The sequence below is a fragment of the Cyphomyrmex costatus genome, unplaced genomic scaffold (genome assembly GCF_001594065.2).
Source record: "Cyphomyrmex costatus isolate MS0001 unplaced genomic scaffold, Ccosl1.0 scaffold296, whole genome shotgun sequence".
NCBI lineage: Eukaryota > Metazoa > Arthropoda > Insecta > Hymenoptera > Formicidae > Cyphomyrmex > Cyphomyrmex costatus.
In genome coordinates this window covers 75,770-103,648 of record NW_017277082.1, presented here as the reverse complement: position 1 = coordinate 103,648, position 27,879 = coordinate 75,770, and the positions used below count along the sequence as shown (strand labels likewise).

Genomic DNA, 27,879 nt, shown 5'->3' with positions numbered 1-27,879 from the left:
TCCTGCTGGATTGCTAACTGAATTAGAATCTTGCCATTGTATTGGCTGCGGTGCTGATAGTGCCAGTATTGTAACCAATCCGATAACAAGAATCTGATCCAGCTAGCAATCCAGCGGAAAAACATGCTTTGTGTGCCGCTAGCTTTAAAGCTACGTAGATTTAAAACAGCTGGGGGTCGATTCTGTATCTCGAAACAAAGTGAAAATTACAAAAGTGAGCAAATTTACTAGGTATTGACCAATGAAATTATAAATGTTCCAGTAAATCGCTCACATTTGCAATTTTCACCTTGTTTCAAGATACAGAATCAATCCCCTATTGTAGATCCGGATTAATGCCCATTTCCATCAATGTAAATTAACGTTAATCTCGATTCAATTTACTCTACGTTTTTTTTCTAATTTTAAAAATTAAAAAAAGATGAACAGTAAATTAAACCGAGATTAAAGTTAATCTACTATATTAGCTGTGTTCGGTAATAGCAAATCTGAGGTGTCGGAGTGCTCTTATATTAGCTGCGTTCGGCAATGCAAATCTGATGGGCCTTCTACAATAAAGCCAGCGGCACACGGTGCTTGTTTTCCTGCTGGATTGCTAGCTAGATCAGATTCTTGCCATTGGATTGGCTGCGATATTGGCACTTTCAGCACCGCAGCCAATACGGTGGCAAGATTCTAATCCAGCTAGCAATCCAGCAGGAAAACAAGCACCGTGTGCCGTAGGCTTAAGAAACTAAAAATTGACGACTGTGATTGGTCCATTTCTAGCTTATGACTTATGATTTGCTTATTGTAGAAGGCCCATGAGGCATCAGAGATTCAGAGTGCTCTTTTTCTATAGTGCACGTGACATATGCTATAATATAAGAGCACTCCGACACCTCAGATTTGCTATTACCGAACGCAGCAATTGTAGCATATGTCACGTGCACTATAGAAAAAGAGCACTCCGATGTCTCAGATTTGCATTGCCGAACGCAGCTATTGGTGGAAACGGACATAAAAGTTACATGATCGATACTCGGAACTTGGAGTAGAATAAGAACAGACTTACAATTATACAGTTAACGTTTTGGAACGCATTTCTGCACGGCTGATGCAGGCTGATGGCCGTCGTGACTTCGTTTGGTTTACGTTACGATAGTGCCACGTATTTATGTCATTTGTGTCTTTCATAAAGTCACACGATCGACAATTATTTTAATGTCTTTTTCTTGTTTATTTCGAGTGACCTAAGAAGCTCTCTCGGCAGATATGGGGTCCTCTCACAGCGTGGAGATACCGGGAGGCGGTACAGAAGGTTACCATGTATTGAGGGTAAGATGACCTGTCAAAAGTAACCACCCAAAGTATTGTCTACTTTTAGAAATTTGTTCTACTAATACTACAGAGAACAATAACAAAATTTCTTGGAAGATACACCTGGACAGCACTTACATTTTTATTAATTTAAGTTCTCTCTCTCTCTCTCTGTGTGACCCAATTTGCAAAATTTAACATATTGATTATAAAGAATGTCACTCATGATTTGTTATTGTTTGATTTTATTATGACAAATCGTACATTTCACATTTTCACTATGAGAAAAATTTTGGTTTTAAATGCTCATTGAATGATAGAGTCATTGAAAAATGATTTTAATAAATCTGGAATACCTTTTACAAAATAAAATATTTTGCAAAAAGTATTCCAGATTTATTTAAATTATTTTTCAATGACTATCATTCAATGAGCATTAAAAAACAAAATTTTTCTCATAATCAATGAAAATGTGAAATGTACCATTTATCGTAAGGATGTTAAGTTTTTACTTAGATATTTTTTTTAATCTAAAGCCATAGATTTATTAGAAAGAGAGTCCATATTTTTTAGAATTGAATAACTTAACTGTTGAATTGTATTTTATCTGTACCTTTGTTATCAAAAAATTAACAAGAAATTTTAAAATATAAAATGTAAATATGATTTTTGGCAGGTTCAAGAAGGTTCTCCTGGACAACAAGCAGGACTAGAAGCATTCTTTGATTTTATAGTAGCAATTGGCAATACGCGTCTGGTATGATTATTTTGTGCTATAATAAAGATATATATATATATTTTTTTTATATAATTATAATAAATATATTGTATCCCTATTTTGCTACATATGTTCTTTTTAGGATCAAGATAACGATACTTTGAAGGAACTTCTAAAGGTTGGTGTAAATAAGGAATTAACAATTACAGTGTATAGTAGTAAAACACAGTCTGTAAGGCGGATAAATATTGTTCCGAGTATGACATGGGGTGGACAGGGTTTATTGGGTGTTAGTATACGTTTCTGTTCATTTGAAGGCGCTAATGAGAATGTTTGGCATATACTTGTGAGTATAAAATTCATATATAAATTAATTTTGTATAGTCATATTAATTTTGTATAGCAAATTATAGTGAAAATATTGATATTTGCAGGAAGTACATCCATCATCTCCTGCTGAACTAGCCGGTTTACGGCCATTCACTGATTACATTATCGGAGCAGACTCCATTCTCCATGAAAGCGAGGATTTATTTACTTTAATAGAGGCGCATGAATCACGACCTCTCATCTTGTATGTATATAACACTAAGAATGATTCCTGTAGAGAAGTGACTATCACACCTAATAATACTTGGGGTGGAGAAGGAAGGTACACAGTTTTTCATACAGTAGAGCCAATAATTGAGATATTGTAAATAGTGCAAATAGATATTAAATTTTTCTGTACTTATGTAATATAGTTTGGGATGTGGAATTGGATATGGATACTTACACAGAATACCAGTCAGATGCGTACCGAAGCAGATATCTGCTAATTTATATGTGGTAAAAAGTTGATATTAATAAATATTTTTGTATTGACACTTGAATAGTTAAAAAAAAATGTGCATGATTAACAACATTATGAAAGATAGTAGCTTTATAAACTCCTCAAAGATTGTTATATTACTAAATACACTTACACATACTATAAATGTTCTCATTTCAGAATACTGTAATGCAAACACAACCAGCAGTGACTGCTAATGTTACTGTGGCAGAAATAAATCCAATTGTTAGTACAACATCCGAATTAATTCCACCAAATTCCACCGTTCCGATGGATAGCTCGATAAAAAATTTAAAAAGTGAACAGGAAGCTATATCTGTTCAAAGTATACCTGGACCAAGTATGCAAATGCAACCAGCAAATCAAGTCAATTTCACTGGTCCTGTTGACAGCTATTCACCCGCCAGTTCGGGACCTCATATGTTTCCAAATCAATCCACTAGTTTTACACCCGGTATGTACAGATTTTATGTAATTTTTAAATATATTATATATATACTTTTTGTATTGTTCAATTATAAATTAAAAAATTTTTAATTTTTGAAAATTAATAAACTGTTATTTATAGATGATCCTTTTCAAAACGTTAATTTGTAATAAATTACTAAATATTTCTTATGTTTCTATTACAAATTTTATTAAACATCAAAGTTTTTATATTTTTAGCAAAAAAAAAAGAGACAGATTTTATAGTATTTTATAATGCTTATGAATTTTCATAACATGAAATTATTTAAATCGTTGCTAATTTATCTACTTAATTGTTTAGGCACTTATCCAATAACTCCAAACATTCCTGGCATGCCAACTGTTGCGGGGTTACCACCAAACGTTACCAATTCTTATGAAGTTTCAATTGCACTACCTGGATCAATTAATACCTCAGGACAACAAAGAGAGCAGAATTTTGGTCATAACACAACCACAATCAATATCCCAATATTGCCGAGAGAGCAAAGTCCTATTCCTAGTACAAACACAACTGCTGGCTTTAATATAGCTCAGTCTCACGTTGTAACAACACCTATCTCACTGCCAGGAATGCCACCTATCACAGTCACCGCCTCTCTCCCACAAGACACTTCCTTTTATCCATCTGTTCTTCAACAGCAAAATCAATTACCACCCAGTATCAACACTACTACCGTTGCTCCAACGATAACATTGCCAACATCCACACAGTAAAGAATTAATGGGCACATTCAGCGGACTCAACAATTGAGTGAGCGCTCGCTGTTATTGATGTATTCTTCCAGATCTAAAATTCTGATTGGATGATCTAAAAGAATACACCAATAACAGCGAGCGCTCACTCAACTGTTGAATCTGCTGAACGCGCCCAATGTTCTTTAAAATAAATGGAAGATCTAATTTTCACTTTAATAAAGTATACTATTAAGCATACCAGTTAAATAAAATTGAATCTTTTGTCCATTGTAAACTGTTAGAGACAAGAGAAAATGAGCTAGTAAAACTAAGATGGTATGTATAATTAGTTCTTAGTGAACATTTTATTATTTATATGTATACATATATATGTTAAATATATATTTGAATGTATATACATGTATATATATATATACATAAACTTTTGTTCACCAAGGAAAGATTATAAATGCCTTCCTAAGTTTTATTTCTTTTCATAAATATTGAGAATGTGATGTGCATAATACATTTTTAATATGCACTAAACAGAATAATCATGTAATATTGTACATAAATAAAATAATCGCAAAATCATAGTTATACTATATTATATCATTAAAAAATTATATTAATTTTGTGTATATTACCTATAATTTTAAAATTATAAAAATTAGTACATGTATTAATATAAAAACAATATATTTATGTATCTATAAAATTTTGTTTTAAAGACTACAAAACTGAGGTCAGTTTTTTTTTCCAAATTGAAATGGATAAAGAATATCAGTCTACACAAAAGCTGTGTTTATTACATGTTACTTTCAATTAATATAACAAGTACTAGTGGATAGATAGGTAGTAACAGCACTCAAAATTTAATTGTTTTTAAATAATAATCTCTGTATCACCTAATTCTTCGTCAGTTGGTAATATTATCTTTGATGGATCAATATAATCGGGACTAATGGGAAGAAGTCCATGTTCCTCTCTATAACGGAGTCGCAGGTAAGCTTCTCTTTGTGCCCAGTCTTTGCCTCTGACATCAGGTAAATAGGCCACGACGGCGAATCCAACTACAAAGACTATGCTTATACAGACAAACATGGTCTGGTGTAAGGCATGAATATCTTCAGCTTCGTCCTTTTCACTGAAGCCGTAACTCATCCATTTCCTCTTAACAGGCTTCGTCTCTTCCTTGATCCCGTCGTAACGGCACGGTGTCGTCGCTATATTACGATATATCGTTGTCTCCTTGGGCGACATTAGAGTTAAGCCCCGGCGCAAACTTAGCATGCAATTTCTACGGAATAACGCTGTCATCGTTTAGTAAGTACTCTTGCGTTCTTCTGCTATACAATGATCAGCGACGATTGTCACGAGGAATTCGTGCGAGTCTCAATCACGTTACGTAAATACCAAGTGAACTGCGTGTATTGAATCCACTATCCAGAGAGAAGAAAATTAGATATTTTATATATACATATATATATATATATATATATAATTCCTTCAAATATATTCGTGTACACTCATCAGTTAAAAGGTTGCAATATTTTCTCTTCGATAGGTTTTGGAATGTACAGAATGCAATCTGTTCACTGAGCGATTAAAGGACGCAACATATGCATCGTCTACAATACATGGAGTAAGAAGTAACAGTAAGAAATTGACCAATTACAGTCGAATGTGAGAAGAATAATCAATTGTTATTGGTCAATTTCTTACTCCGTGTATTGTAGAACACGCTTTAGGGCGGGTTCATACCTTGACAGAAAAACGGAAGAGCAGTAGTTAATCAAAACTCGCGCTCGTAGCAAGTAGTATAGGGGCCGATTGTTCCATCTTTTGGTAAAGTTTACCTGTCTGCAGGTAAGTAGCTAACAGAAAGTCGACTACCAGCGCAAGTTCTGATCGCTGCTCTTCCGCTTTTCGCTTTTCCGTCAAGGTGTGAACCCGGCCTGAAGGATCCGGACTTACGCAATTTCCACATTCCATAGTGCGGAGCGTCTCTATAGTATCTCGTCAGTGATCTAATAGCGTTTTCTCTTGATTGCACCAGTGCAACACTCAGCTGAACTTTTGCACTAGTTCATCTTTCATTCTTTTCTCTCCAGGAGAAGGGAAAAGAAAAAAAGATGAACTGGTGCAATCACCCTACACTGTTGCAGCCAAGAGAAAACGCTATAAGCCACTAGATTGTGCCACTAGAACGCGGATTCAAATTTTTAACGTTATGAAGTGTTACGAAGCGTAACGTTGTGAGATATCGCATAATCGCATTTTACAATTATTATTTTAATAATATTGAAGAGTCGAGAAGAAGATTTTGTGTTTTTTTTTTCAAGTCATAAACGATCGTAGAAAACGTAAAAAAAAGGTGAAAGAAAAAAGAGAGAAAAAAGAACGTAAGTAAATCATGTTCGCATTAATTTTTTTAGGTAATTATTTAGAATTACTTTCTCAGCTCAAATTTTAATAAAAAGATACTCATTTGATACGTTTTTTTCACTCAGTATGAAACAAGTTATTTAGCATTAAAGTTCGAGACTTTAGAATTTAAGATATCTGTCATACTGACTAAAAATTCAAAAATTTTAATTTTAATTACCGAATTAAATAATACATCATGAAACATTTGTAATATATTAAAAAATTTACAGGAATTTAGATGACAGCAACGTCGTTGTTTATGTCACAGCGTTTATTTTAATAAGAAATGTTAGGTTTAAACTTTTTGATTCATATACAAAAATTAAAAAGGTATTATAATTTTAAATGACAAGCTATTCTTTGTTCCTAAACAAATCCTCTGCTTTAAAAACACAAATTTTCGTATATTATTTTTCAGTTTTTAAAGCAATAAAATTTTTGTTTTTCAAAGTGATGAGTTTGTGTAATTAAAGCAGAAAAATTGATAAAGCTGGAAGGAGATCAAAATATCGGCACGCGATTGAGTGACTTATACATACGTAGTAAATAAAATTCACACATTACTTTAGCAACCAAAATCCTGCTTGACCGTCATTAGGCCTTTATTTACTTATGTTTGAATACCAACAGTCCTACAAATATTGTAATTTCAAAATATTGTTTTGGCTTATAGTCCTTGTTATTAATATTTATTATTACAGAGCCATATTATTTTTATACTTTTAAGACACGCGGGCGAGATAAAGCATTTTTTTTATAAAGCAAAAATTATTTATTATTTTTAAAAATTAATTGATGTTGAAGTATGTATACGTAACACTGTATCAAGTTAATATGACAAATATCTTAACCTCTAAAGTTTCAAACTTCAATGCTTAATAACTTATTTCATGAGGCAGATTGCCTCTTTTTTCTATCAATTCTTTTCGTTTTGAGTAAAACCGTAAAAAATAAGTATACTTTTATTAAAATTTGAACTGTGAGGAAGTGATCCTAAATAATTACCTTTTTGAAAATATTTAGAAGTTTGACACTGAAAAAGCAATTTCTTTTTAGGTAAATCTATTGTAATTAATAAAGAACATATATATATGATGTTTTGCATTACTTTTATATTTTATCCATATTATACTGATTATCTTGTTATTTTTTTCCTAAAATTAATCAATTTGCAAACAGTTGATCACTCATCATGGATGTATCTATTGAAAAAATTCATCGTACTTTATTGGATGCTGCATTACCATCGACTATTAAAGATCTAAAAAATCCAACAGAAGATTATGCTGTGAATTTATTAACAACATTTTTAACACGTTTTGGTATCAATATGAACTTGATTGATCAGGTAAAATTTCAAATCTTTTACATATGTATTAGTCATCACTATACAATCTAAACATAATTAAAGAATAAGATATCAATTTTTTTGTTTTTATGTATCTTATAATGAAATTTTGCAGCCAATTCCAGAACAACTTGGAGCTATGACTTATTATGAAGATTCTGATGTTATAAATCTTATAAATTTATATGTAGTTGTGGCACAGATATCTGATAAGATATTTTTACATGATTTGTGTCTTACTGATATTACTAGTCCAGGTACATATAAACATCTTACTTTAAAATCTTTTATAAGAGAACTACTATATTAATAGCGCAATATTACCAGGGATAGAAACTGTAATTTTTTTTTATTATTATTTATTACTTTCTAGAATAACAATTTGGTAATAACATTTATGACAGTAACAATAATTAACTAAAAGCTAAGATTATGAAAATCATTTTTCAAAAGTAACTTGTCACTATTACGTGTTATTTATTTTAAAAGATAATTTATTTATAATGTATCAACTCATTACTTTAACTTATTACAAGTAATGGGTTATTTCTTTCAATAAACAATCCATGATAGTAACAATTTACTTTTTAAAAGTAATTTTTTCCTAACATTAGTTTTTAGTTTGTTCATAAGACAAAAATTGCAACGTCATTATCAAATTGTTATATTATAAAAAGTAACAATAAAAGTAATGTCATTATTCATTATCAATCCCTGAATAATACTCATATTATAAACGAATTTTATAGGACAAAAGCGACTTAGAAAACAAGCAAAATTTCTATCTAACTTTGTATTGTACACAATACATAAAAAATCAGGATGTAATGACAGGATGGATCAAATTCAGACTATATCTAAACTACTAGAAGATTTGAAAGAAAGAAAGACTCATATTTCAGAATCTATTAATAATAAAGTTATGCACAAAGCAAAGCAATTATCCATGATAGAAAAGGTTAAAAAATATTAATAGTTATGAAGTACCTATATATATTAGGTTTTAATTGACTTTTCAAATCTGTAGTAAGAAGACAAATATTAAATATATTATACATTTCGATAAATATTAAACAATAAATATATATTAAGATTGAATATATTTTTAGTTAGAAAATGACATAGAACATATACAGTCAATAACGGAGAAAATCAATAAAAACGAGATTGAATTTGAAATAATGAAGAGTAACGTTGATAAAGAAAATCAAAAAGCTAAGGAACTTTGTGGTTCTGTTAAGACGACAGCGGGAAAAGTAAATATTTTTATATGAATCTTGAGTTTTAAAATAATTGTAACACTTTTATTTCTGTATAATAAAATTAATAAATTTCATGATGTATACTATAATTTTTAGCTGTCCAAGATGATAACTGAAGTACAGTCAGAAGTTGTACATTCACCGAGAGAGTATCAATCTCGTTTAGACGAAATTGAAAAACAACATAAGTTAAAAGAAGAAGAACGTAGTATAATGCAAGAAGCTATTCAGGAAAAGAAACAGTCCATAAAACTAATTGAAGAAAAGTTAAATTTTGTCCAAAAAATAAGTGACGACTTTCATACATTAGCAGATGTATATAAAGAACAAAAGTATTTTTTTTATTTATATTCTAAATTTTATATTTTCAGACAGTTATTAATAAGGGTATATATTATATTTTTTTAATCATTTTTGATATAGAAACAAGAAAATAAAAAGAAACAATATTATAAAAGAAATTGATTCATCAATTAATATATGGAATGAATCAAAGACTAAATTAGCAATGCATAAAGATAAAGTAGATACTGAAAAGGATGAATTACAAACATACAATGAGGCAGATGCTTCACTGTGCAATCTGTATAGCCAATTATTGAGGTAATATTATATATATATTTTTTTAAATTAAAATACTTTAGAGGTTTATTTTTTTACATATAATTTTTTTAAATATGTTTTTATATATAGTATGGCTCAATAAATTTAAAACTAATAAAGAGCTCTAGGGCTACGAGCCAATGAATTCTTAAAAATCTTCAATTTATTTTAATATATTGCGAAGAATATCACGTAATTTTGGCGTTTCGTCCCGGCTTCCACTACTGAACTCATCAGTAAGGTATTGTAGTGGAAACCTACCTTAAACGCCTGGAAAAGTTATTAATCGAGAATCTATTAAAGAAATATAAGCATGTCAAAGCACTTTCGAGAATTTGCGTATATCGATAGACCTGACGACGGGTCGACGACGTAGTAATATTCTTCGCAATATTTATCCAATGTAATATATGTATTCTTTATAATTTAATGTATTTTTTATAATTTTTTAATTTATTATACTCTTTGGTAAAAAAAATATTAAATTAAATAATTAAAATTCAATGATTTTTGTAGTGAAAAAAAGATAGAAAAAACTAAATTAGATAAAGCTCAAAATTGCTGGAATGAAAAATGTTTGGAAAAGAATAAATTACAAGCAGATATTAAAAAAAGAGAGGAAGAAACTACAACTTTTATCAACAGTTGTCAAGAAAGTTATAATAATGAAATTGCTAATGTGAGTTATTTGATGATTATATATATATATAATAATATAAACTACATTATATATAATCTGTTTCAGGAACTTGAATTACGGAAAGCTTGGGGAGAAGAATAATTGTGGAATAATGTTTGCTCTTATTTTTTTTTGTTTTAGATTGTAATATAAAATATCAATACAAATTTTAAGATAAAATATAATTTATGTATGTTTTAAAGAAATATTTTATATATAATAAACACAAAAATTTAGGAACATTTAATTTTTTTAAAATATAGGTAAAATACAGGCAGTTGCAACTTCGTAAAAATTAACAAAATTTTAATAAAAAAAAGATTTTAAGCTTGTAATCAACTTTTAAATGGTTATTATTTTTCTCATTTTAATCATTTTAAAAAAAATACGAAATAAGGAAACTTTATCTCAAATTGAGGCTTATTACATCAGAAAAAAAGTATGCTAAAATTTTGACTTCCTGTAATGTAAAAACTTAAAATTTTCCTTACGAAATATTTTTTGAAAGTGATTTTAAGGTTTTTTATTATTGAATATATCACGGATTAAAAGAGGAAAAAAGTAATTGTTATACAAAGATTATAGTTTAATCGGTACAGACGACTTTGTAAAAAATAAAAATTAGCTATTTTTTTATTTTTCATTTTTATTCAGAAAACGATTGTGTAGAACAAAAATTTGTTCTTTACGTGTGTGAGAGAGAATACGGAACTCTCTTCTGTGTACTGCATCTATGGTCGACATTATATCCCAATTCCCATTGCAAATACTACACATTTAGGAGAATTCCGTTTGCCTACATTCCCGATTGCACAACCACTCACATTGGGCCGATGCGATGCCTAGCAGTGCCTTGATGCCTTCTAGTCCTAAATATCAGAGAAGCGCAACTGGCTTAAGTCAGTATCGCAAAACTACTACTAAGAAAAGCACTAAAAATGGCATCGTTTGCATAGAGTCCTAGATATCAGAGAAGCGCAACTGGCTTAAGTCAGTATCGCAAAACTACTACTAAGAAAAGCACTAAAAATGGCATCGTTTGCAGACGAACTATGAAATCCACCAATCGTCTATTAGACAGCCATTTTTAGTACCATTGAATGAATGTCATGATTGGCTGACAGTCAAAGTATCTAGTAACACCCAATGAATCGAATTTCACAGAATCGACTGGCAATTCGATTTTTGAATGTGAAAAAGGATCGATTCTCGATGTATATTGGCCTGGTTTACTTCGTGCACTTGATACGCGTACTAACTAGTTACTTTCTATTAAATTATCTTAATTTCAGCAATGTATTTAAAGAATGATGTATAAAATTGATACAATACTCATCAAAATGTTTAACTAAATACGTTTATTGTGTATACATTTACATATATCGCTGAAATTAAGATAATTTAATAGAAAGTAACCAGTTAGTACGCGTATCAAGTGCACGATGTAAAGCCATTGAATAGAATTTGGCATCACTGTTATCTTGTGTGTATGGTTACAGTGTATACGGTGGCTCCCGCACGAACGAACGAGGGAAACTGTCTAACAGCGTTGTCGAGATCGCCGTTTCTTGTCGAGAATTCGTCATTTATGTCTTATCGAGACAATCAGAGGAAACTAGGCGTTTAATCGGATATAAGGACGCAGCGCAGCTTAGTCGAGTGAGTAACCTTCGACATCGTTTACGCTGTTACCGCAACCACAGCTATCGCTAAGAGTGACTTGCGCGCGCGAATTCGCATTATAACCACAAATCGGAATATGTGTTAAATCGATCGTTGAATTCGTCGGGGACCCGGCGGCAATTGATCGTGAGATTGTGAGTGAGTACCGATTTGCGGAGAGTCGAAGGACGGCGATCCATCGACTCGATCGTATTTCTCTGTCAATCGACATTAGATCGCGTTGCGTGAAATAAATATGGAGGCAGTATGTATAAGGATATGAATGTGTGTAAGCATGTGCGTATGTGTGCGTATGTTTGACGCTTTGACGGATGAGAAAACACAAAACTTTACCTATCATGTGCAATGACATTCTATATTTAGCATATAATAAGAAGTAACGAATACTGATGGATCATACATACATACACGCGCGCGCGCACGCGTATGTATGTGCGTATGAACAAATATATAATCTAATAATAACAAAAGCTACACTGATAAAGTATGTATAAAAAAATATTGACGTAACTTTTAACATTTTTTTTATTAATATTTTATAGTTATATTATACGATTTTTAATACATGAATATACGAGTTAAATATATGTATGACTAGTGTTTTCTTTAATTCTTGTTTTAGTTAAATTATCTCTATTATATATAAATTATAGTTATTAAATTATGTTATATAATAGTTTTTTGTGTTATTACTTAGGTATGAGACGTAAGAGTGAAAGAAACAAAACGAAGGGATCTCCAGAGAAGAAAGTTGAGAAACCAACAAGAAAGTCAACGCGTAGGCGTGGCAAGAGATCACCTTCTACTTCATCTGAGCAAGACCCTTTTATCGAGGATGTGGCTAAAAGTGCCATTCAACTTAAGGAGATTGAAAAAGAGACAAGTGTACAAACGCGTCTGCAGAGCAAGGAATTAGAGCAAATACCCGTAAATAAGCAAGAGGAAAAAGTTTCTTCTACTGATGTAGACATAAAGGTGGATTCACCTGAAGACGAAGAGGACAATGGTGGCTCGGTGTGGAAAGTAGCTAGAGCGGATGCATCACCTGGTGAGATACAGAAGCTGAAATTATGCAGGCAGCGCAACACATCAGAACCATCATTAGATGCACCACCATCGAGTAGGAAAAGCGTCAAGTCAAGTAGCAAGTGGCAAGAAAGTGGTGAGGGCGTTGCAGAGGAGGCTGACTCGGCGGATGAGCAACTGGTTTCTTGTACAAGAACGCTCAGTAGCACTGAACAGCCGAACGATCCCTCCTCTTCATACCCAGGTCAGGACTCCAACGAAGAGGTAAGTGATAGCAAGGAGATCCTGCCTGAAACCACTTCAGCCAACTTGTTGTCTGATGATAAACCAAACATAGATCAGCATGGCGAATCAAATGAGGCAAATTGCACTGCCCAAATAGTTGATATCGAACCTGGTAAGCCGGGTAGCATGACATCGTCTCCAGTACCAGCTCCGAGCGCAAACAGTGAGGAAATTGTCACCACTATCATCGTTAAGGAAGATAAGCCTGTGGAAAACATCAGTGAAAAGCCAACGGAGACATTTGTCAAAGAGACTAATGTGGAAAATATGAAAAATGTTCGAAAAGATATGAATAGTGATGATGAGGAGGAAGAGGAGGAGGAGGAGGGGGAGGAGGATAAAGCAAAAACGAATCGTCCGGTAGACTCATCATCTGATTCAAATGACGAAATGTGTTCTAAAAGAAGTAGAACAAGTAGTGATCGAACGTCGTCACATGCGATTCGTAGAAAACATCGAAACAAATATAGAGATTCGTCTAATTCAGATACACCTGATTCTGAAGATGAACCTATTGACAGGAAGATCTCTGAATCTTATGTGGAGGAGGAAGAAGAAGAGCAGCAAAAGAGAAAGCCAAGTACAGAATATTTGCAAGAAAATGATAAACAACAATCAGTGTCGCCGGAAAGAACAAATTCTCATTCAAATAATATAGAAAAAATAGAGATCGACGAGCACAGTGAAACTGTTGAAAATAAATTGGAAAAAAATCCAACTGAAAAATTAGAACAGTCTACACCAGCTAACACACAGGTGATCACTCACAAGCCTGTTAAAGTCAACTTGAAAAGATCATTGTAAGTATAAATGTTCTTGTGCAATGAATATCTTTTTTTGATAAGGTTTTGTTTGTAAAAGAAAAATATATATATATATATATATACACACGTTATTGAAGATTTTTAATATATCAGTTATATTTGCAAAGTGATTCAGTTATTTTAAAATGTATAGTGAATTAAAATAAAATTAATAATAAAAATATCTAAGATTGAATAATTTAATTATATTTTTATATATTTTCAGCTCAACAAGAATATTATCTGAAAAGAATGAAACAAAAAGAGACGATGCTGATGCAAGCATCAATGAGTCCAGTAGTCAAAATAAGGTATAGGAATACATAATATATTCTCTGCTAGAATTAGAAGGATATTTATATTTTTTCATTTTGCATTATATTCGAATAATGTGTCTTTTAGGAAAATGGTAATGAACAAGAACCAAAATGTGTGCCGAGGAAACGTCGATGGGGAACCGCACTTTCTACGGATACCGCACCCTCGTTTTCTATCTCTACCGATTCGCTTAAGGTTTTATTCTATTTACACATAGATATATAATGTATATGTATCATTTAATTCTTGAACATCAAAATTCATAAAATAATGATGTGATAGGCATTGGTGCCAGGTGCAAAGCCATTATCTATCAACGAAGTTCGTCTTTCAAAAGACGATGATGAGGACAGAGATCGACATAGAAATAACGATAAACGGCACAATTCTAATGATATTACATATGATAAGGCAACAGATGAAAACTTGCAAAAAAATGGCGCTGCTAAAAAGGGCAATGGAAAAGTAGATAATCACATCGGTAAATGTACATATAATCTATTAGATTATTTAAAACGAATACCTTTTTATGTAATTATTAAATAATCTTGTAATTCCTCTTTCATATCTTTTACGATATTCTTATTATTTCTAATATAGTGACAAGGCGAAAGATATCAATAGTGAAGGAAATACCGCACATAAAATCGCCAAGTCCACCAACATCTAAACCTACCAATATCCTTTTGATCAAGAATCTTGTTCGCCCTTTCACACTAAATCAGATCAAAGAACTTCTCTCACGTACTGGCACCATCGTAGAGAACGGATTCTGGATGGATCGGATTAAGTCTAAATGCATTGTTGAAGTACGATTATATAAATTTACAATATTATATTTTACAAAATTTGAGTCTTGAGTTTCACGATTATATTAATATTATAGTATTCTAATGAGGATCAGGCTTTTGAGACAAGGCAGGCACTTCACGGGATTTCTTGGCCTATGTCTAATCCAAAAAAGCTCCATGTAGAATATGCTACGAAGGAGGATATGGAGACTGCTCGGGAATTGTCCAAGGAACAACCGGTTGCTCGCAAAACTGAGCCACTCACGTCGGATTTGTGGCAACAAGATTGGAGTCGTGATGAAAAGACTAATACTAAAGTAAAAATCTGCGTGTTTTCTTATAGACCATTTGAATATTTTCGATCACCTTAATGAGATATATCTACGTTTTAGGTGACCGTGGTGAGGGAGTGGGATTTAGGTAAAGAGGACGGCCAGCAACATATTAGGGAGAAAGAGCGTGAAAAGAAGGAGCATGATAAAAAACGACGAGTGAGGAGTCGCAGCCCTATATTGGACGCACATTTATCGGCACCGGCTCGCAAATTCAAGAAGAAAGAGGATGATCCGCCACCGGCAAAGCTTTTGGATGATCTCTTTAGGAAGACAAAGGCGACACCTTGCATATATTGGTTGCCGCTTACGAATGAACAGGTAGGTGAATTTAGAGCAAGCAAAAGCTGTATACTATTACATCCTCTTGAAACAATATTGAATAGAATTAGGTTTAGATACTTAATATGAAAAATTAGTTAGAAAATTTGTACGTATGTATGCGTCCGATATTAATGTACAGTTTTTGTGTGTGTGTATGTGTGTGCGTGTGTAAAACAAATAAGTAAATTAGTAATAAATGTTTTTATGTGGAAATATTGTAGATAGTCGTGAAGGAGGAGATGCGACGACAACATATGGCGGAACACGCGCGCAGATTAGAAGAGATGAGACGTGCCGATAGAAATAGGGACGGCCGACGTCGACGTAGTCCGAGAAAATAAGAGATCAGCGTATATCATCAGCAACATTAAATGTATTCCTCCCTTCTCCTGATCCCCCCCTTTGTCCTGAATTTAATTTTCCTTTATTCCACTTCACTCAGTTTTTTTAATCTGCAATTTTTTTTCTTGTTATTAATCTATATTGTTTTATTAGAAACACATTTTTTTGGAATCGTTCAAGAATATCTGAAACTTTCGATATTGGTTCATAGTCTGATCTATTTTCTTTTTTTGATTTCCTTTTATGGTATTATCTTTTTGATCTCTCTGATCTCTCTACTTTCCGTAAATTTAATTTCAGATAGTATTTAATGCATGGCTATTAAATATCCTTTCAATTCCTCGTTCCCTTTCCTCGAATATCAGAATTAAACCATACTTCTTACAGGTCAACATTTATTTATCCTACAGAGAGCCAATAACTAGACGTGATAGTGGTTCTGTATTTACGTCAACCGTTCATGGCAGAAAATACCAATTCACTCTCTATGTCATGTTGAAACGCAGCATCCACGGAATAACTTTACAACGTGGGAACCTCTTTGAAGAAAATAGACAAGACACAATGAATGTGGAATAGACTTGGCATTCATGAGAATATCGTTCGTTTCTTCACTCTTTTTTTCTTGTTTTCTCTTTTTTTTACGAATCGAACTCTTGACACAAGTACGATTGAATGAAAAAATGAAATCGTATGACATGGTTTGGATGGAAAACATTGTCGCCCAAAACGCAGAAGTATTTCTATGAAGACGTTATTGTTGGACATTACCGATGGATGGAAGACGAACTTTGTCTCTGAATTAAATACTTTTCGAGGTCTGCCTTGGTTGCGTCGAGCTCAACAATTGTCAACCATTTGACTTTGATAGTGACTACATCAGGAAGCGTCGCGTCAGTGTTAACCATAAATATAAACTAGGACAGGATGAAGACATGTCTGTAAATATAACCAATATTTCGTGGAGTGACATGTAAAATTATTAATAAATCATAAAAATGATAAAAACACGCTACGCTTTTGTGTAAGTGTATACATAGGTACATTTATCGCTTTTTTTTTTTATAATACACCTATTGGAAAATTTGTTACTCACCTATGACGAAAAATTGAGAGCATTGATGAGTAAATACATTTATGCTTAAAATAAATAATCGCCTATGTTATTGTCGTTATTTAATTTGCTGTACAATCATAGAACTGCATTTAATAAATTAGTAAACTAAAGTAATATCGCGCAAAATGCGTAGAATACGATCATTTAAATTTATTGCAAATACGCGCATATTATTTGATTGTTTTATTTATATCAATAATAACATTAGCGCAACGCTAACATTGTAGGTACTTTAGTTTACAAAATTCGAGTACGGAATATGTGCATATAAGTATTAACTATTCACATGTCACGATTACGATTATTTTATTTGATAGTGAATGACATAAAATTTTTTAATAGTCAAATTAGTTCTCATTTTGTACATTTTTATTACTTATGTATGTAATTTATAATTTAAAAAACTGGATGACACGTGCGTTTAGCAATTAGATTGGAATTGTACTTTTATTATTATGCACACGTATGCATGTTTAATATCTTCTGTTTTATTAAAAATTTCTTTCACAATAATGCCAATAATAAATAAACGAATAAACAATGATTAATCTAATCAGAATCGATTACATGTGACATATTAAAAATTAAATCTGAAACATATCATGGTTACATGCCACATGATGCTTTTGCGAAGAAAGTGAAGCATTTTAAGAGTAAAGGAAAAAATAAAACAAGACACTAATGCAGATTTTCGCAGACATCTAAAACATACATCGTTTAATATGTATTATGTATGTTAGACGCTTATTCGAGAAAATACTTTTTGAAGAATGTCAGATAGTCGATAACGATATCGACATTCATTCTTCGGAAACTGTAAACCTTTTTCGCGTTAATAAAATAAACTATTTATTATGTATGATGATACTTGTAACGATGTATCTCAACAATAACGACGTGAAGATGCGCTATTATTTGCTTATTATTATCGTACAGATTTTTCTCCTTTATCTTTTTAACGCGGGTTTACACATTATCGATTATCGCTCATTCTCATTGCGATCTGTTTCACTCATACTACATTCATCATACAAGCATTGTTCTTCATCAGTTTTATTTAATCAACCTTCACAACACTATAAATCTTGCGCACAAACCAAAAACAGGCAAAGAAACCAATGGAACCTGAAAGAAAATGAATTTTATTTTTTAAACGTTAATGTTAACTGTGTATGTGGCATTTAAAAAAAATTTAAGCTAAACACGTAATGATTACTCACCTGTCAAAAGGAAGAATAAGTAAACCATAATGAACGTATATCCAAAATACAGGAACGTGGAGGTGGCACCTTCAATTTCTAACTTAGTGACGAAGAAATGTATACAATAGATTAACAAATAGACAGCAGTAAAGCCAGATGTAAGAAAGCTGCGCCACCACCAGTGATAATCCTATAAAGAAATTTATTAATATCACAATGTTTAATATATACACAAAAAATATACAAGTATAATTTTCTGTAAAGCCTGTATTTACCTCGGCGCAAAGATGGAAATAACAGAGCAAAATTGTCGTTTCGGAACACGTGATGACAAGTATAAGAAAGACCAAGAAGAGAAATCCGAACATGTAATACACTTGACTTGACCTAGTAAAAATTACTCATAAGAATGTTTATTAATAAGAATATTAATATGCAATACTTACCAAAGAGAATTAAGTATGAAGAATAATTGAATAAATATGCAACCGAATGGCAGAACACCACCCATGATGACTCCAGGTATTGGTTGTGTGTAAAAATTCTGCTCTGGTATTTGCCGGGGAATTTGATTTGTTCGTACCGGGTGCTCTAAAGCCTATAGCATCATTTCAATTATTTAAAAACACATAGAGTGTAGTAAAATAATATTAATTTATAATTACCCTTTTTTTGAAACCAAAGTAAGCACCAATAAATGTTAACGGTACAGACACTCCAAACCACAGTGCCAGAAGCGCGATTAAAGTGCTAAAAGGTACTGCGGCCGAACTTCCATTTACCCAAAATATCAGATTCATTATGAAGAATAAACTGAATACAATTCTGTCAAAAATGAAATAAATTTTTATATCGCATATTTACGTCAAATATAAATAACACTCTTAAAAACTAATTATTTTTTACAGAATAGAATTGACTATCTTAGAAAATAATAAGTCTTACCCAGGACTAAGCATAGATGTAAGTAACACGTTGGACTTCCATTTCTCTCCCCCAAAACTTTTATATATTCGAGCGGCCGCGTATCCTGCGGTGGTTCCCAGACAAACGTATAACACCATCGCACAAGTCATTAGTGCACCTCTATTAGCAGGCGAAAGGAAACCCAGACAAGCGAATGCTGTAGCATTGAGTTGTTAATATTAAAATTTAAAATAACATTTATAACTTATTGTTCAAAATAAAAGAACATTTAATGAATTTTTAATGTTTAAGTTTAATTAATCTCAAATAAATGGTAATATCAAGTTTAATCTAATAAATCTGATGAGAAAGTGGAAGAGAAAGAAAGAAGGAGAGAGAGAGAATTTTTTACCTAGTGTAACCAGTGTCATGAAGAATACTTGAATACCGGATCCTAGCAAAACTGAAAGCAACATCCCTTTACGTGGAGGGCGGAATACATCGCCGTGTACCAATTTCCATCCAAATTCCTCTTGTGCATCTTCTCCTGATTCTATCTGGAAGTAGGCCTGCGTTATCGCAACACAGACAAACGGGTATCACAATTTTGTAAAAGTGAAGAAAACATTTGGTTACCTTCACCTTTTCATGAAACATATTATTTTACAAAAGCCTGATTTTGCGCTTGCAAATTAATTTTTCAATTAATTATTCAAAGCATTTTTTAAATAAAAGGTTAATACTTAAGTTAGTTTTTTTTTAGTTTCCAAAAAATACGTTAATTAACAGCAACTTAATATTTTAAAACTATTAAATCTTTTAATAATATAAAGGCAATTTTGGATTCGTCATAATTGAATAAAAAAAGATATAAACAGTTATTTTTTATTACTTGGTTCAGTTGTTAATTCGGAAATTATCGGAAATGTTGATAATAATCCATATACTTATCAGTTATACATTTATCTTAAAAGAAAATAGATATAGAAAATATATATAATACAAGCTGTGTTCCAAAATTCACTGCTAACATTATAAAAAGTAGTTTACATTATGTGATTCAGATTTTCAATACTGACAGTTAATTTTAGAACTCAACCACAGAAAATGAATGACATGCAGCTATTAAATTGTAACACAAATGAATAATGTATATAGGTACCTGGTTATATCGTGCAATGTCTTTGTGCAGAGTACGAAGCATTATCATAGCTACCATCCCAGAAAGGAATAGAACGATTATCAGCGAGTTAAGAATACTGAACCACTGAATATTCGAATGTGGCATCGATTCTAAAATGTAATCCCACCTAGATGACCATTTAATCGTGTTATTTTTCTGGAATAATAATAAGTATAATAATAAATTTCAAGATAATAAATACAACAAATGATTAAATTTTACTAATTATCATTAAAATCGATTTATTATTGTACATTCGCAATGACTTACTACAAATTTAACAGAATATGTATATATCACTTGGAACGTCTGTGCAGATGGCTGGTCACTGGATGGTATCTCTAATGGTATTTGACTTTCACAATCAATTTGGCCAGTATGCTTAATACTGTGAGGTACTACTTTTACAGCTATTAAAATCACATTTGTACAATTATTATTTAATATTACTGATAATTTATTAATTTATTTGTGATTATTAAACACTAGCAAAAATAAATTTTAAGTACTTACATATGATACGACCACCGTTTTCTTTAAAGGAAGATCCCCATTCCTCCGAACCACCACTGTGATAAGTTATAGTAAGATTCACGTGATTAAATAAATAGTAAGTTTTTGGTTTGTTGTATGGACCCTAGGAGTATATATAAAGAGACAGATTATTAGATAAATTTATATTTTCATAATTTTGAAATATAATCTGATAATTTCTCCTTACATGTATAGTACAAGTATCTTGCTGAGATCTGGATTCTTTTGAATAACAGCCCATAGGGAAGCCAGTGCTACAATATTGTCGTTCATCTTCTAACTGATAACACCACGTTACTGGCATATTATCTAATAAAAGCAGAATACACTAATAGAACCATTAATAAGTCAAAGTTATTTTAACAGTATTGAAAAGTTGTGTAATTGCAAAATTAAACTTTTCAAGCAATAATTTGTTTATAAAAATTTAACTAATTCACCATATATAATATAAATAGTAAAATAAATCCAATTATATGATAATTAAACCAATTAATTTGTTATTATAGCACAAATATATTTTTATATTTCACAGTAACATAACAGTATAATATAACTTCAAAATTTATTTCTAAGTTATACTAAATACACTTTTGTTCTTATAAACTCTTTACCTGTTAAAATATATTTGCGATAATGGTATATTTAGATCATATTTGTTTATTATAATTGTCACTTAGATTGTTCAAATTTTTAAATTACATTTTTTCTTCAATTTTTATATATAAATTTATATAAATTAGACTTACAGTATTGAAATTACAATATCCTATTAAAATATACTATTAATAAAATATTAGAAGATTATTGGAATAAAATATATTTAAAAAGACATTACAATACATTTCATTATTTTTAATCAATTGATGCATTTGATACTTTACCAACTATCCAATGATGTTGATAATTGACAGCTATTGCTTCTCTTAATAACTGTAACTTTTTCTCTGAACTTTCATCTCCTGATGGGTAAAATTTTGTGCAAACAGTAGCACATTTGACATCATTCAAGAAATCCAACTATAAATAAAATATTAATTTTAATTTTTCTTGTTTTTAGAATTTAAGTTGTTAAATAAATAATGGACTTGAATTTGTACATCTACCTTATAAGGAGAAGGACGTATGCGTTCTCCAAAAACAACCTGTCCTAAGTTTTCAACTGGAGACTGTCCATCGTCTACCGTACAAAAGTCAAAACTAAATTATAGAAATAGAATAATTAAAAAAATTGTTACGAAAGTTATGTAAGTACTATATTATAATAAAGTAATATATAATATAATACACAAAAAATATAATTAAAAAAACTGAATATAATATTACTTACTACTTGTATTCGTAAGGTATGACATATTTCTCAGTGTTTAAACGATTCACATATAGTTTGATATCCGACTAAAACAGAGTTATAAAGTTTTGTTACCGATATAACTAACAATATTATAGTTTCTAAGATTTAAAAATATCATCAAACTATACAATCTTGCTTGATAATAACATGATAAGATACATGATAATATACATAAGTGTACAAGTTTATTACACCATAAAAGAAAAGTAATAACTAGTATTGTGTATGCACATGCATGCGTGCTTGTATGTGTGTATGTCACATACAATTTTTATAAAATTTATATAAAAATCACTTAAAATTATATATCGTATAAAATCAATATACATGTGAATAGTACACAGATAAAGAAACGGCAAAATGACATTGTGTCATGTTCGTACAATATACGTAGCAGCGTATTTATACGTAGAGTAAATTGGACTTCCAAACTAAGACAGAAATGTACAATTCAGTTGTCAAAAAATGAAACGTATAAAGCGTGAATTTATGACGTAATCGACATCTCGTCGAGCATAACCAATCGACGATTGAACGACTAATCACCTTTCCAATTTCTCGCACTATACATATAAGTACCTTGCAGGTTGATGTAATCTCGCCGGCTCTGCAATAATTCACGGGCGCCAGACCAGGCAAGTAAAACGCCACAACGCCGTGAAACGCGCACAGCGTGTAGAAAATCGCCGTTGTCGTTCTCATCGCCGTCGCCGTCACAATCACCGGGTCTCTCTATAAACGTCTGTCGTACCGCTCGTGTTTCTCCCGTGAAACGTATTCTACATAAAAGCACCCGATCGCATCATACGCCGCGCACCGCGCACGTCTTCGCGGGTCTCTTTTTATATCTCGTTGCGTGGAATTGCGCGAAACGTTGTCGCGAGCCAAACGCGTATCACATCTCGAGGGCTGCCATGACACGTCATAAAGTGCGCGACTATGCGCGGTCGCGACAACGAGTATCGGAGTATCTTGGTGACTAATAATCACTCGTCCCTCTCCAGCGCGCTGTTCGCGTTTCCCATCCTGTCGTGCGAGAGCAAACAAATAGAAATTCCATTTTTAAACTTCGCGCCGATTCGCGAAAGGACATGCGATTAAAAAAAAGACTAATGTTCCAAAGTGAGTCGAAATGTTCTCGTCTCAGGAATTGATTGTATTTAAAATATATATTTTTAATGAAAAAAATAAATATTACTTAGAGTATCATTTTTTTAAATGAGTTTTTCGAATTTATTCTATATTTTCTATTTTAAAAACAAGTTATATCAATTTTTTGTGGAATCCTGGTTCAGACCTTACATATTATATTATAAATTATTTTTAACATTATTTTTAGATGTTAATTTTCACTTTGTAAAATTAATTTCATTTACTACGTCGCACTTTCATTCAGTATTGTTAAGTCCTGTGTCCATGATGCTAGAGATCGGTTTAAAATCTGGATAAAGAAAGAATTGACCAATCACATTGATCACGTGACCAAATGTCTCAAATGTGATTTGTTATATACATATAGGATATTAGGATTTAGTTCTCTGTCAGGCTCTTTGACGATTGTTCTCCGTTTCCATCGCTCATCAGTCGTCATTGCTCATCACGGAGCTTACACTTCTCTTTTGTTTATGTTTTCTGTGCCGTATGGGGAGAGAGAAGTTTTCCCTGTATTTCCTCTAACCCCTTCCTATATGAAATTACATATGCACGTGCGACTGTGTAGTGTGTGGTATACCGGAACACCGGATTGCTTTGCTGCTTTTTTAATAATGTGATAGGAAATCTCGACCGAACGATTCGTTGGACATTATTTTGAGCAGATCAAAAAATGAGCACGATCTTAGAAAAAATCGCCTCAATCGAGGCCGAGGTAATTTCTATCATATTGCATTGTGATATAATTCGCGATCCACGATAACCTTTTGCAGCATTATCGCTCACGGCGATTTCCTCTTCCAGATGGCCCGTACTCAGAAGAACAAAGCAACTTCTGGGCACTTGGGCTTACTGAAGGCCAAATTAGCCAAGCTCAGACGTGAACTAATCACCCCGAAGGGTGGTGGTGGAGGTGGTGAGCAAGGTTTCGAGGTCGCCAAGACTGGTGATGCTCGTATTGGCTTCGTCGGTGCGTCTCTTTCGATCACATCAAAATCTTATACTTTATCGTAGCTGTCTTATAATTCTACATAGTTTGAACTATAGAAATTGGATACACATCTAGTTTCTGATAGACTGAAATTGTTATTTCTATTGCTATTGCTATTCTCTTGCATTGTGCCTGTGGTTTAAAAATGTGGTGCACTCTCTTTTGCTAGGCTCTGTATATTATATTCTATGTTTTTACATATGTGTTTTTACACATGATTTGTACAATAATTAAAAAAATTTATAGGTTTTCCTTCTGTGGGAAAATCTACATTATTAAGTACACTTGCTGGCGTGTACTCCGAAGTAGCCGAATATGAGTTCACAACACTCACAACTGTCCCTGGTTGCATAAAATATAAAGGTGCAAAAATACAGGTAAATCTACAATAGTGAATTATAGTTATTTATTTTGTATAGTGTGGGGCACCTCTAAATCAAACAATGGAATATCTTGAAAATGAAACACGGTAGGAAAAATGTTTTAGATAAAAGTTATATGATTCAAAGGGAAATAAATAATGATCAAATTATGTAAAAAGAATTGATTTGTCAAGGTCACATAGAAGTCATCTCCACTTTTTTAAATGGAATAATATAGTTTTTTTTTACATAAAGTGATTTTTTAAATTATTCTATACAGAAAGTATTAAGGATAGTATTATATTAACACTAACAGAAAGTCAAGGTTTTTATATTTTAAAAAGTAAAGGTGACTTCTATGTGATCTTGAAAAATCAATTTCATTTGAAAAATATTTTTATCATTATTTGTTACCCTTTTATCTGAAATATATTTTCTCTATCATGTTTAATTTTTAAGATATTCCAGTGTTTTGTTTTGAGTGCCCCATCCTGCTAATAACCAAGGTAATAGAAATTTAATGTTTATCAATATTTCTCAGTTTAAGTTGGAATTTGAAGTTGATTGTACATATGACAATAAAATCAAGTAAGATTATAACAGAATGCATCTTGCAGCTGTTAGATCTTCCAGGTATTATAGAAGGCGCAAAGGATGGTAAGGGACGTGGACGACAAGTCATTGCCGTGGCACGAACATGCAGCTTAATTTTCATTGTTTTGGATGTGCTCAAACCACTCGGACACAAGCGACTAATTGAGCACGAACTGGAAGGTTTTGGTCTGCGATTGAATAAACAGCCACCAAATATAACCTTTAAAAAGAAGGATAAGGGTGGTATTAATTTACAAACAATGGTGAGAAAACGATTTGTAATAATGGACTCCTAACGATTTAAATAAATAAATAATAAAATGGACATAGAAGTTAGATGGAGAGATTATTGCGCAAAATTAATCAATGGAACAAGTTCTGGCTTATGTTTTGAGCTTTCTTCGGATCACAATTATTAATAACAATAATCTATTTATGGATCTCAATAAGTTACTTCCAACATTGGTCAACCACATGAGCATTGTTCACATGTGGTTGAACAAGCGCATGACAAGAATTTCTGGATATATTAGAGATTGTTTTAGTTAATCCACGCAATAACATAAATCGCAAAAGTATAGTCAAAACGTGTAATCATCGGATATTGTTTTGTTTAGTGCACATTTGTATTAAACTTATTTTATTGACTAACTTCGCGTAATAATTTTCGATTCTTTCTCTTTCTGACTCTTATTCTGTCTATTTTATTATTTATTTATTTTTAAATAATTGATTAATAATTACAGTAATTTATAATTAACTCTTTGCGTTATGATTCGATCGATGAATCCATTCCTTCCGACTTATTCCATGATAGATGCTCTGATTTGTAATTAGCAATCGGAAAAACCCCCGCCGCGGGTTCAAAATTTCAAAAAAAAATCCGATACAAAAATTCGTGATACTAAGAAATTCCGAAACGGAAGTTACGATTTATCTCATATTCCTCTACTTATAAAACTTCAATTTTTCAATTCACCTCTTGTAAAACGAGATATATACAGAATGAGATTTCGGAATTGAACCCAGAATCCATCAACTGTAAGTCGATTGCTCTTGTTTGGAATCACGCATCATCCGATTAACATTAATAGTAAATATATACATCATCAAATATTGATAAAGATTATTGCGTTTATGTGTTTCAGTGTCCACAATCTGAATTAGATTTTGATACAGTAAAAATGATCTTATCAGAATACAAAATTAGTAATGCGGACATTACATTAAGGTACGATGCTACCTCGGACGATTTGATCGACGTTATAGAAGGGAATCGTGTTTATCTTCCTTGTATTTATCTTTTAAATAAAATAGGTAATTGTGTGTAATCTGATAAACACAAGTATATTTATAAATATTATATAATAAGAAATACCGATAAAAATGGAGAATTTTCTTATAGATCAAATAAGCATAGAAGAACTAGATATTATTTATAAAATTCCACATTGTGTGCCGATCTCAGCCCATCACAGATGGAATTTTGATGACTTATTAGAGAAAATGTGGGATTATCTACAACTTGTTAGAATGTAAGTTTACAATTTATTTCGTCATATGAACTGATTTAAGAATTCTATTAAAATAATATAATTTTAATTTTTAACATAGTTACACGAAGCCGAAAGGACAACTTCCAGACTATAACGCACCCGTAGTATTAAACACCGAAAAACGCACCGTTGAAGATTTTTGTAACAAGCTTCATAGATCAATCGCAAAAGAATTTAAATAGTACGTTTTTTATACTTTATCATTAGTTTTTGAAAATTTTTTTTACTAAATATTTACATGTATTATGTTGCAGCGCGTTGGTATGGGGCTCATCGGTAAAACATCAACCCCAGAAGGTAGGAAAGGATCATCTTCTTTGTGACGAGGATGTTGTGCAAATTGTGAAAAAAGTGTGATATTGTTTGTCTTGCACAATCGTTTCTTGGTAGCACAAATAAACTTAACTAATGAAATTAATGATATATTTAGAAAGATCATTTGAATTAATTATTATGGATATATATTATACACATAATATTACATAATATATAATTTAAATCGGTATTCGATGAGAAGATGCGTAAGTGCAGCATAAATGACGAAAAACTGTTTAAATTTTTGCAACATTGTAAGTATTTAGTTTCATATGTGAAATTGTGTATAAAATAATAATCGGATCTATACTTTATCTGTCATTTAAAATGTCATTTAAAACGAATGTGAGAGAAAGAGAGAGAGAGAGAGAGAGAGAGAGAGAGAGAGAGAG

The 27,879-nt window shown here is 31.7% G+C and overlaps 6 protein-coding genes across 8 annotated transcripts; 4 read left to right on the top strand and 2 right to left on the bottom strand.

The window, feature by feature from the left end:
* The first annotated feature begins 1,107 nt into the window (after positions 1-1,107).
* On the top strand, positions 1,108-4,054 carry Grasp65 (Golgi reassembly-stacking protein 2). Its single transcript, XM_018541600.1, has 7 exons — positions 1,108-1,317; positions 1,976-2,056; positions 2,160-2,363; positions 2,452-2,669; positions 2,761-2,845; positions 3,009-3,303; positions 3,619-4,054. Exons 1-7 carry the CDS (start codon positions 1,255-1,257, stop codon positions 4,032-4,034), a joined length of 1,362 nt encoding a protein of 453 aa, XP_018397102.1. The 5' UTR covers positions 1,108-1,254; the 3' UTR covers positions 4,035-4,054.
* A 737-nt stretch (positions 4,055-4,791) lies between these two features.
* Positions 4,792-5,563, bottom strand: NP15.6 (NADH dehydrogenase [ubiquinone] 1 beta subcomplex subunit NP15.6). The gene has a single exon (XM_018541605.1). The coding sequence runs from the start codon at positions 5,313-5,315 to the stop codon at positions 4,881-4,883; it is 435 nt and encodes a 144-aa protein (XP_018397107.1). The 5' UTR covers positions 5,316-5,563; the 3' UTR covers positions 4,792-4,880.
* An 801-nt stretch (positions 5,564-6,364) lies between these two features.
* On the top strand, positions 6,365-10,426 carry LOC108775297 (probable kinetochore protein nuf2). Its single transcript, XM_018541611.1, has 9 exons — positions 6,365-6,400; positions 7,605-7,773; positions 7,889-8,030; positions 8,523-8,731; positions 8,883-9,029; positions 9,132-9,367; positions 9,459-9,638; positions 10,155-10,317; positions 10,384-10,426. The coding sequence occupies exons 2-9, from the start codon at positions 7,618-7,620 to the stop codon at positions 10,417-10,419; spliced, it is 1,269 nt and encodes a 422-aa protein (XP_018397113.1). The 5' UTR covers positions 6,365-6,400; positions 7,605-7,617; the 3' UTR covers positions 10,420-10,426.
* A 1,404-nt stretch (positions 10,427-11,830) lies between these two features.
* On the top strand, positions 11,831-16,329 carry Acn (apoptotic chromatin condensation inducer acinus). 2 transcript variants are annotated; one of them, XM_018541594.1, is made up of 9 exons: positions 11,831-11,976; positions 12,698-14,111; positions 14,341-14,425; positions 14,517-14,627; positions 14,715-14,913; positions 15,033-15,241; positions 15,319-15,540; positions 15,616-15,876; positions 16,101-16,329. In XM_018541594.1, the coding sequence occupies exons 2-9, from the start codon at positions 12,700-12,702 to the stop codon at positions 16,218-16,220; spliced, it is 2,619 nt and encodes an 872-aa protein (XP_018397096.1). In that variant the 5' UTR covers positions 11,831-11,976; positions 12,698-12,699; the 3' UTR covers positions 16,221-16,329. The 2 variants fall into 2 exon arrangements, with proteins under 2 accessions (XP_018397096.1, XP_018397095.1); XM_018541593.1 differs by having other exon boundaries at positions 14,715-14,919.
* Positions 16,330-17,998: 1,669 nt separating this feature from the next.
* On the bottom strand, positions 17,999-23,468 carry TM9SF2 (transmembrane 9 superfamily protein member 2). 2 transcript variants are annotated; one of them, XM_018541589.1, is made up of 15 exons: positions 23,097-23,468; positions 22,494-22,561; positions 22,270-22,363; positions 22,048-22,183; positions 21,351-21,472; positions 21,143-21,266; positions 20,900-21,039; positions 20,609-20,785; positions 19,859-20,015; positions 19,486-19,663; positions 19,206-19,365; positions 18,987-19,138; positions 18,816-18,927; positions 18,559-18,730; positions 17,999-18,463 (listed from the first exon to the last, which is right to left on the bottom strand). In XM_018541589.1, exons 1-15 carry the CDS (start codon positions 23,217-23,219, stop codon positions 18,396-18,398), a joined length of 1,983 nt encoding a protein of 660 aa, XP_018397091.1. In that variant the 5' UTR covers positions 23,220-23,468; the 3' UTR covers positions 17,999-18,395. The 2 variants fall into 2 exon arrangements, with proteins under 2 accessions (XP_018397091.1, XP_018397092.1); XM_018541590.1 differs by having other exon boundaries at positions 19,859-20,003.
* A 756-nt stretch (positions 23,469-24,224) lies between these two features.
* Positions 24,225-27,586, top strand: 128up (GTP-binding protein 128up). The gene is made up of 8 exons (XM_018541595.1): positions 24,225-24,384; positions 24,474-24,639; positions 24,907-25,037; positions 25,640-25,879; positions 26,765-26,933; positions 27,022-27,151; positions 27,231-27,353; positions 27,427-27,586. The coding sequence occupies exons 1-8, from the start codon at positions 24,343-24,345 to the stop codon at positions 27,527-27,529; spliced, it is 1,104 nt and encodes a 367-aa protein (XP_018397097.1). The 5' UTR covers positions 24,225-24,342; the 3' UTR covers positions 27,530-27,586.
* The last annotated feature ends 293 nt before the right edge of the window (positions 27,587-27,879 follow it).

Excerpts from the sequence above, each read along its gene's own strand:
- Grasp65 (XM_018541600.1), top strand. The coding sequence starts at position 1,255 with ATGGGGTCCTCTCACAGCGTGGAGATACCGGGAGGCGGTACAGAAGGT. Across the intron at positions 1,318-1,975 it reads AAGGTTACCATGTATTGAGG|GTTCAAGAAGGTTCTCCTGG; the intron begins GTAAGATGACCT and ends GATTTTTGGCAG. Across the intron at positions 2,846-3,008 it reads TATCTGCTAATTTATATGTG|AATACTGTAATGCAAACACA; the intron begins GTAAAAAGTTGA and ends TTCTCATTTCAG.
- NP15.6 (XM_018541605.1), bottom strand. The coding sequence starts at position 5,315 with ATGACAGCGTTATTCCGTAGAAATTGCATGCTAAGTTTGCGCCGGGGC.
- LOC108775297 (XM_018541611.1), top strand. The coding sequence starts at position 7,618 with ATGGATGTATCTATTGAAAAAATTCATCGTACTTTATTGGATGCTGCA. Across the intron at positions 9,368-9,458 it reads GATGTATATAAAGAACAAAA|AAACAAGAAAATAAAAAGAA; the intron begins GTATTTTTTTTA and ends TTTTTGATATAG. Across the intron at positions 9,639-10,154 it reads CTGTATAGCCAATTATTGAG|TGAAAAAAAGATAGAAAAAA; the intron begins GTAATATTATAT and ends TGATTTTTGTAG.
- Acn (XM_018541593.1), top strand. The coding sequence starts at position 12,700 with ATGAGACGTAAGAGTGAAAGAAACAAAACGAAGGGATCTCCAGAGAAG. Across the intron at positions 14,628-14,714 it reads TCTCTACCGATTCGCTTAAG|GCATTGGTGCCAGGTGCAAA; the intron begins GTTTTATTCTAT and ends ATGATGTGATAG. Across the intron at positions 15,541-15,615 it reads ATGAAAAGACTAATACTAAA|GTGACCGTGGTGAGGGAGTG; the intron begins GTAAAAATCTGC and ends TCTACGTTTTAG.
- TM9SF2 (XM_018541589.1), bottom strand. The coding sequence starts at position 23,219 with ATGAGAACGACAACGGCGATTTTCTACACGCTGTGCGCGTTTCACGGC. Across the intron at positions 18,731-18,815 it reads ATTTCCATCTTTGCGCCGAG|GATTATCACTGGTGGTGGCG; the intron begins GTAAATACAGGC and ends ATTTCTTTATAG. Across the intron at positions 18,464-18,558 it reads CTTATTCTTCCTTTTGACAG|GTTCCATTGGTTTCTTTGCC; the intron begins GTGAGTAATCAT and ends ATTTTCTTTCAG.
- 128up (XM_018541595.1), top strand. The coding sequence starts at position 24,343 with ATGAGCACGATCTTAGAAAAAATCGCCTCAATCGAGGCCGAG. Across the intron at positions 26,934-27,021 it reads TTATCTTTTAAATAAAATAG|ATCAAATAAGCATAGAAGAA; the intron begins GTAATTGTGTGT and ends ATTTTCTTATAG. Across the intron at positions 27,152-27,230 it reads TATCTACAACTTGTTAGAAT|TTACACGAAGCCGAAAGGAC; the intron begins GTAAGTTTACAA and ends TTTTTAACATAG.